Source organism: Choloepus didactylus, chromosome 3, assembly GCF_015220235.1.
Source record: "Choloepus didactylus isolate mChoDid1 chromosome 3, mChoDid1.pri, whole genome shotgun sequence".
Lineage (NCBI taxonomy): Eukaryota > Metazoa > Chordata > Mammalia > Pilosa > Megalonychidae > Choloepus > Choloepus didactylus.
The window spans coordinates 34,468,419-34,478,053 of record NC_051309.1 but is presented as its reverse complement, the minus strand read 5'-3'; the positions used below and the strand labels follow the sequence as shown (position 1 = coordinate 34,478,053).

General features: G+C 37.6%; 1 protein-coding gene across 1 annotated transcript; it reads left to right on the top strand.

Annotated features, from left to right (window-relative positions):
• Positions 1-4,968: 4,968 nt before the first annotated feature.
• Positions 4,969-6,486, top strand: LOC119529291 (elongation factor 1-alpha 1-like). The gene has a single exon (XM_037829546.1). The coding sequence runs from the start codon at positions 5,336-5,338 to the stop codon at positions 6,419-6,421; it is 1,086 nt and encodes a 361-aa protein (XP_037685474.1). The 5' UTR covers positions 4,969-5,335; the 3' UTR covers positions 6,422-6,486.
• Positions 6,487-9,635: the final 3,149 nt, after the last annotated feature.

Below are 9,635 nucleotides of genomic sequence, written 5' to 3'. Positions count from 1 at the left end.
ACACAAAAATTAACTCAAAATGGACCAAAGATCTCAATATAAAAGAAAGTACCATAAAACTCCTAGAAGATAATGTAGGAAAACATCTTCAAGACCTTGTATTAGGAGGCCACTTCCTAGACTTTACACCCAAAGCACAAGCAACAAAAGAGAAAATAGATAAATGGGAACTCCTCAAGCTTAGAAGTTTCTGCACCTCAAAGGAATTTCTCAAAAAGGTAAAGAGGCAGCCAACTCAATGGGAAAAAATTTTTGGAAACCATGTATCTGACAAAAGACTGATATCTTGCATATACAAAGAAATCCTACAACTCAATGACAATAGTACAGACAGCCCAATTATAAAATGGGCAAAAGATATGAAAAGACAGTTCTCTGAAGAGGAAATACAAATGGCCAAGAAACACATGAAAAAATGTTCAGCTTCACTAGCTATTAGAGAGATGCAAATTAAGACCACAATGAGATACCATCTAACACCGGTTAGAATGGCTGCCATTAAACAAACAGGAAACTACAAATGCTGGAGGGGATGTGGAGAAATTGGAACACTTATTCATTGTTGGTGGGACTGTATAATGGTTCAGCCACTCTGGAAGTCAGTCTGGCAGTTCCTTAGAAAACTAGATATAGAGCTACCATTCGATCCAGCGATTGCACTTCTCGGTATATACCCGGAAGATCGGAAAGCAGTGACACGAACAGATATCTGCACGCCAATGTTCATAGCAGCATTATTCACAATTGCCAAGAGATGGAAACAACCCAAATGTCCTTCAACAGATGAGTGGATAAATAAAATGTGGTATATACACACGATGGAATACTACGCGGCAGTAAGAAGGAACGATCTGGTGAAACATATGACAACATGGATGAACCTTGAAGACATAATGCTGAGCGAAATAAGCCAGGCACAAAAAGAGAAATATTATATGCTACCACTAATGTGAACTTTGAAAAATGTAAAACAAATGGTTTATAATGTAGAATGTAGGGGAACTAGCAGTAGAGAGCAATTAAGGAAGGGGGAACAATAATCCAAGAAGAACAGATAAGCTATTTAACGTTCTGGGGATGCCCAGAAATGACTATGGTCTGTTAATCTCTGATGGATGTAGTAGGAACAAGTTCACTGAAATGTTGCTATATTATGTAACTTTCTTGGGGTAAAGTAGGAACATGTTGGAAGTTAAGCAGTTATCTTAGGTTAGTTGTCTTTTTCTTACTCCCTTGTTATGGTCTCTTTGAAATGTTCTTTTATTGTATGTTTGTTTTCTTTTTAACTTTTTTTTCATACAGTTGATTTAAAAAAGAAGGGAAAGTTAAAAAAAAAAAAAAAAAAAAGAAAAAAGACAAACAAGGAAAAAAAAAAAAAAGATGTAGTGCCCCCTTGAGGAGCCTGTGGAGAATGCAGGGGTATTCGCCTACCCCACCTCCATGGTTGCTAACATGACCACAGACATAGGGGACTGGTGGTTTGATGGGTTGAGCCCTCTACCATAAGTTTTACCCTTGGGAAGACGGTTGCTGCAAAGGAGAGGCTAGGCCTCCCTGTATTTGTGCCTAAGAGTCTCCTCCTGAATGCCTCTTTGTTGCTCAGATGTGGCCCTCTCTCTCTGGCTAAGCCAACTTGAAAGGTGAAATCACTGCCCTCACCCCTACGTGGGATCAGACACCCAGGGAAGTGAATCTCCCTGGCAACGTGGAATATGACTCCCGGGGAGGAATGTAGACCCGGCATCGTGGGATGGAGAACATCTTCTTGACCAAAAGGGGGATGTGAAAGGAAATGAAATAAGCTTCAGTGGCAGAGAGATTCCAAAACGAGCCGAGAGATCACTCTGGTGGGCACTCTTACACACACTTTAGACAACCTTTTTTAGGTTCTAAAGAATTGGGGTAGCTGGTGGTGGATACCTGAAACTATTAAACTACAACCCAGAACCCATGAATCTCGAAGACAGTTGTATAAAAATGTAGCTTATGAGGGGTGACAGTGGGATTGGGAATGCCATAAGGACCAAACTCCACTTTGTCTAGTTTATGGATGGATGTGTAGAAAAGTAGGGGAAGCAAACAAACAGACAAAGGTACCCAGTGTTCTTTTTTACTTCAATTGCTCTTTTTCACTCTAATTATTATTCTTGTTATTTTTGTGTGTGTGCTAATGAAGGTGTCAGGGATTGATTTAGGTGATGAATGTACAACTATGTAATGGTACTGTAAACAATTGAAAGTACAATTTGTTTTGTATGACTGCGTGGTATGTGAATATATCTCAATAAAATGATGATTAAAAAAAAAAATAAATAAATAAATAAAGGAATACCATGAGCAACTACATGCCAACTAATTAGATAACCTAGATGAAAAGGGCCAATTCCTAGAAGGAAACAAAACACCAAAATTGACTGAAAAGAAACAAAACTATGAATAGAACTATAAAAAATAAAGAGATTGAATTAGTAATCAAAATATGTCCCACAAAGAAAAGCCCAGGTCCAGAAAGCTTCACTGTTGAACAGAATCAAGTATACAGAGAAGTATTAATCCATTTCAAAAACAGAAGAGCTGTGGACCCCTTACAAACTCACTTTTTGAGGCTGTTGTTACCCTGATACCAAAATCACACCAAGGCACCACAAGTAAAACACTGTATGTATCAATACCTGTTATGAATATAGATGTAAAAATCCTCATCAACATACCAGAAAATGGAATCCAGCAACATATAAAAAGTGTTGTACACTATGACTAAATGGAATTTATTTCATCAATGCAAGATTATTTCATAATATGAAATCATCAGTGTAATATACCATATGATCTGGTTTGCTAAAGCTGCCAGAATGCAATATTCCAGAAATGGATGGGCTTTTACAATGGGAATTTATTAGTCCACAAATTTACAGTTCCAAGGCCATCAAAATGTCCCAATTAAGGCATCAACAGGATGGTACCTTGTCTGAAGAAAAGTCGATGACATTCTGGGTTCCTCTGTCACATGGGAAGGCACATTGGATGGGCCTGCTGATCCTTCTTTCTTCAGTTTAGCTTCTGGTTTCAGTGGCTTTCTCCAAAATGTTTCTGGGCTTCTGTCTCAGCTTCTCTAAGCTCTCTACAAAATATCTCTTCCTTTTATCCTCTCATAGAGGACTCCAGCAAGGGGATTAAGAACCACCTTGAATGATTAGGGTCACATCTCCTTGAAAACAACCTAATCAGAGAGTCCCACCAACAATAGGTCTGCCCCCACAAGATTGGGTTAAAAAATATAGGCTTTCCTGGGGTACATACAGATCCAGACCAGCACATCACATGAAGAGTATAAAGGAAGCAAAAATATATAATATCAATAAGCACAGAAAACACATTTCAAAAAAATCACCTTTTCATGATAATTACATTCAATTAACTATAAGTCAAAAGAAACTTCGTCAAGCTGATAAAGGACATCTACAAATAACCCACAGATAACTTTATAATTAATGGTGAAAAACTGAAAGCTTTTCCTCTAAATTCAGGACAAATGATAAGCTGTCCACTTTTGCCAGTTTTATTTAACATTGTCCTGAAGCTTCTTGCCAGGACAATTACTCAGGAAAAAGAAATAAAAGACATCCAGATTAGAAAAAAATAGTAAATCTATCTCTATTCTGGGGATCCTGATCTTGTATATAAAGAATCTGAAGGAATTAATAAAATAAATATGAATTAGAAATAATAAACAACTTCAGCTAGGTTATGAGATACAAGATCAATTGGCAAAATTCAACTAAATTTCTATACACTAGCAGTGTATAATATGAAAATGATATTAAGAAAACAATTTCACTTAAAATATTGAAAAGGAGAAAATACCTAGGAATATATTGTACAAAAGAAGCAATAAGATTTGTACCCTTTTGAAAGAAATTAAAAACAGATAAATAAATGGAAATACACCCTGCAGAATTTCAGTAAAGCAGCACCTGGTGATGAACTTGTTTCTGTTCAGTAGGGACAGCTTATCAGAATGGACAAGCATATCATACTAAACAATGTATATCTTGTCCCTGCTTGGTAAGAATTCCCCAAGTAATAAGGAACTATAATGTCAACTAGTCATTGTAACCACCTGTTTTGGTTTGTTAATGCTGCCCTTATACAAAAAAATAGTAATTGATTGGCTTTTATAAGGAGGTTTATTAGGTCAGAAATTTACATTTCTGAGGCCATTAAAGTGTCCAAACTAAGGCTTCAACAAGAAGATACCTTCACTGAAGAAAGGCTGATGGCATCTAGAACATCTCTGTCAGCTGGGAAGGCACCTGGCTAGTGTCTGCTGGTCCTTTGCTCCTGGGTTGTGTTTCAAAATGGTGTTCTCCAAAATGTCTCTGGGCATGTCTCTCTTAGCTTCTTCAGCAGTAAACTAATCACTGAATGGGTGGGGTCAAATTTCAATGGAAACATTCAATCAAGAAGTCACACCATAATCAAAAAGATTACTCAATTTGCACCCACAAGATTGCATTAAAGAATATGTTTTTTTCTGGGGGACATAATATACACAAACTGGCACACCATCCCACACCCTACACTTGGAAATTCCCTGAATGTCTTTATAAGCAGCTATGACCAGATGTCTTTGAGATTCTCAGTCCAAGTTCCTCCTTTGAAATCCTTCCTGCTCTAGGAATTTCTCCTTTAATAAATCTACAGCTTTGATTACATTAGTGACTTTCTTTTGACACTGCTTCCCAGGCTTTAAAAATGTCTACATATATCTTCCCATTTTGATTCTTTCCTAAACCTCATGAGCCTGAATTCCATGATTAATCTTACTGTCTTTGTGGAACAGGTGATGAATCTTGGAATCAGGAAGTGTAATAGATGTGACCAAACTCACAAATTTTAAAAACCAATTTGAAAAATATTACTTTAAAAAATGTAAAAACTGATTTTAAAAATTACAGATATTGCTTTTTCGCAACGGGTTTGCCGCCACAACACAGGTGTCGTGAAAACCATCCCTGATTCTTAAGCCAAAATGGGAAAGGAAAAGACTCATATCAACATTGTCGTTATTGGACACGTAGATTCGGGCAAATCCACCACTACTGGCCACCTGATCTACAAATGTGGTGGAATCGACAAAAGAACCATCGAAAAATTTGAGAAGGAGGCTGCTGAGATGGGAAAGGGGTCCTTCAAATATGCCTGAGTCTTGGATAAACTGAAAGCTGAACGTGAGCGTGGTATTACCATTGATATCTCCCTGTGGAAATTTGAGACCAGCAAGTACTATGTGACCATCATTGATGCCCCAGGGCACAGAGACTTTATTAAAAACATGATTACAGGCACATCTCAGGCTGACTGTGCTGTCCTGATTGTTGCTGCTGGTGTTGGTGAATTTGAAGCTGGTATCTCCAAGAATGGGCAGACCCGTGAGCATGCTCTTCTGGCTTACACACTGGGTGTGAAACAACTAATTGTTGGTGTTAACAAAATGGATTCTACTGAGCCACCCTACAGCCAGAAGAGATACGAGGAAATCGTTAAGGAAGTCAGCACCTACATTAAGAAAATTGGCTACAACCCCGACACAGTAGCATTTGTGCCAATTTCTGGTTGGAATGGTGACAACATGCTGGAGCCAAGTGCTAACATGCCTTGGTTCAAGGGATGGAAAGTCACCCGTAAGGATGGCAATGCCAGTGGAACCACACTGCTTGAAGCTTTGGATTGCATCCTGCCACCCACTCGTCCAACTGACAAACCCTTGCGTCTGCCTCTTCAGGATGTCTACAAAATTGGTGGTATTGGTACTGTCCCTGTGGGCCGAGTGGAGACTGGTGTTCTCAAACCGGGCATGGTGGTCACCTTTGCTCCAGTCAACGTTACAACTGAAGTCAAGTCTGTTGAGATGCACCATGAAGCTTTGAGTGAAGCTCTTCCCGGGGACAACGTGGGCTTCAATGTCAAGAACGTGTCTGTAAAAGATGTTCGTCGTGGCAATGTGGCTGGTGACAGCAAAAACGATCCACCGATGGAAGCAGCTGGTTTTACTGCTCAGGTGATTATTCTGAACCATCCAGGCCAAATCAGTGCTGGCTATGCACCTGTGCTGGATTGTCACACAGCTCACATTGCTTGCAAGTTTGCTGAGCTGAAGGAGAAGATTGATCGTCGTTCTGGTAAGAAGCTGGAAGATGGCCCCAAATTTCTGAAATCTGGTGATGCTGCCATCGTTGATATGGTTCCTGGCAAGCCCATGTGTGTTGAGAGCTTCTCTGATTATCCTCCTCTGGGTTGTTTTGCTGTTCGGGATATGAGACAGACAGTTGCTGTGGGTGTCATCAAGGCTGTGGACAAGAAGGCTGCTGGAGCTGGCAAGGTCACCAAGTCTGCCCAGAAAGCTCAGAAGGCTAAATGAATATTACCTATAACACCTGCCACCCCAGTTTTAATCAGTGGTGGAAGAACAGTCTCAGAACTGTTTGTCTCAATTGGCCATTTAAGTTTAATAGTAAAAGACTGGTTAATGATAACAATGCATCGTAAAACTTTCAGAAGGAAAGGAATGTTTTGTGGACCATTTGTTTTTGTGTGGCAGTTTTAAGTTATTAGTTTTTAAAATCAGTACTTTTTAAATGGAAACAATGACCAAAAATCTGTCACAGAATTTTGAGACCCATTAAAACAAAGTTTAATGAGAAACCTGTGTCTTCTTTTGAAAAGTCAGCCTTGAATTGCTCAGGCAAAAGACAAAGTGCTCATAACCTATTTCTGGTGTTTTATCCGCTGAAATTTGATACGATAGTTCAGTTAAACAGTTTTTTTCAGGACAAATTGAGGGATTTTTCACCTAATTGGAGGGATCATCATTTAAGTTGATTTAAGTACTTAGTTAAAAAAATGGGGTGGTTTATTGGTGGCAACCTTAGTGGAAGAGCAAAGGGTAATTTGTAATGTTCATAAGCTACCTTAGAAGGCCAAGTTCTGTTACAGAGGCCATGTGTTGCATATAGAATTTTAATTTTGTGTAGTTATGTCTATATCAATATTGAGTGAATGAGTTTATTGTATCTAGGAAAAATAAAAGATACTGGAAGTTGAAAAAAAAAAAAATAAAAAAAAAAATAAAAATTACAGATATTGTCATAAGCTTTTTTGGTGCCCTGTGCAATATTTGCTTGGCTTAGATGTGTTTTTGCAATTCTGCTTGCTAGGACCCCTGAATAAATGTTGTGTACTTTCTCAAACACCTTCTATATCTGATCATTCAGCTCTTTTCCCACAGGGCTTTATTCAAAGCCCAAACAGCTGTTCAGTCCCTGTTAAGTTAGCACTGGGTATTAAAACCCTGGGAACACCTCACCTGAGTGACATGGGAATTAATGGGTCAAGGCCTCAGGTGCCTACATCTTCAGAAGAATTCTGATGCACAGGTTTACATGGCGTATCAAAGCATGCTGGGAGAGACCCAGGTGTTCCCAACAGTAATCAGAATTCAGATGCACATGGTGAGGGAATTTTTTAAAAAGCCTTTTAAATCATGTGACGTGTATGTTTCTCTACTCCACCTACAAGTTGGAGAAGGCATCTTTCAATTATGAAGACTCATCTGACTATTTATCCAAGTGTTTATCATTGTGTCTGAATTGACCACAAATAGAAAATTAGAGCAGAAAAAAAATTGATCTTAGAAAACCGTATTTGTTTTGAAAATTTGTAAATTTTAAAAATGATGCACTTATATTAAAATAAATCAAACTAACTCTGTAATGATCTGTTTTGACTTTAGAAATTGACTGTATTATGAACATTTTCATTGAAAGGTGAGTACAAAAGTACCCAGAGGCCTTTTTCAATGGAACTACAATTAGATGAAACTGCATTATCCTTTAGCATGCTGTGTTTCCCATTAGTTGGAGAGCAAAAGAAAAAATCCAGAGAAGATCAGTAGGATGCAAGATTGATTACAGACTGATTCAGCAGTTTAATCACTAGCTAGTGCAATCTCAGCATGAATGGTGTCCCCGGAGAACTGGTTGCTATCTGATAGCACTAGAGAGGGGGGAAATCAAATGACTTCTAGAATGTAGATAGGTTTGGGTTGCATTAAACAGGAAAGTATTATATCTCACACTGTCATCCATCCTAGCATCTGAAACAGTGCATCCAAAACATCTCATTTCCACGGAAGGTATACATCAACTTTGCGGCGTAGCCTGATTCAGCAGCTCCCAGAAAGAAAAGGAAACTGTGCAGTTGCTATGTGGAAACAGCTGCAATTAATTATAATGTGGTTTTCGTACTTCTTGCCAAGGACAGAAGACTAATTTTTCATTATTATTCAATTTACATCCCATATGTTGATCATTCTTCCTTAACATTATGAATCCAAAACATAGCATTTCTCATTTACAACAATTATTACAATAACTATTGAAGGGCATTGGGGTGTAATGGAAGACACAATGAAATGGAAGTTTAATGACATGGGATCTAGTTCTAGTTCTGCTACAAATTGGATGCTTGCTTTTAAGTGATTTAATTTATCTGAGCTTTGAAAGACTCACCTAAAAATGGTATAATTACACTAGAAATTCCTGAAAGCAGGAGGCCTAGATTTTATAATCTCTTATTTTATTTAAAAATTTGGCAACAGCTATAGTTTATTGAATATATACAGCCTTCAAATAGAATGTAAGCATTATTTAACACTGCCAATTCAAAATAACCGTATCGAATAATTCTTATTTGTATTTGAAATGCCTCTTATCCATTGATTAGATAACGTGAATAGTTTACTGTAAAGGACAAATTAATAAAACATTTCCACAAAAGAATTATATAGGTAGCACATCATTGAAACAGCAAATGAAATCTATGTTTGTCGATCTCAGGGAAGAGTGAGGTAGAGTATATCTAGCCCTTTCTTTTGACAAAATCCAGAGTAAAATATAGTTCACAGAAAAATAATAGTATTTCTTGATTCTCCTGAGCATCATCCTAGATCCATAGAGAAAGCCTGGAAAGAGTATTACGGTGATGCATCGCAAGTTATTTGTTGAATACAAAGGCAATGCATTAAAACTGGCAAATTTCTAGCAGGAGAGATGACTCAGCATAACTAAGCAAGACCCTTTATAAAAACTAACAAATGGAAATTAGTGTTGTTCTAGAAGAACTTCTATTGAACTGCTGTTTCTAAGGAGTGATTTAGAATTGTTATAAGGTTTTTATTTCTAGGTTTCATGCTTATTCTAGTTATGTTATATACTTGGCTAAATAATAAAACATATCTACAACACAAATTTCACTCCTTCTTTTCCATATTCTCTTTCATTAACATTCACCAATATTCTCTGGGCTCCTTGAAACAAGAAATTCAGAATAATGACTCTGTCCCTTCTGAGATCATGCTATAATAAAATGTGTTTCCTTAACAGCAACATTTCTATTGCTACTCTTCTAATGCTTTTAACTATAGCCGCATTTGCCCCAATCCATTGGTGTTTTGCTCAAAACTTATTCCTGGCAAACCATCTAGTGTATAACTGCCTAATTAACATTGCTAAAATGTAATTTTCATTTTGCCATACCATTCTTCAAAATTCTTCAGAGATTACTGAGCACAGGCT

Bases quoted from the DNA above. Each gene is read 5' to 3' on its own strand.
- LOC119529291 (XM_037829546.1), top strand. From the start codon at position 5,336: ATGATTACAGGCACATCTCAGGCTGACTGTGCTGTCCTGATTGTTGCT.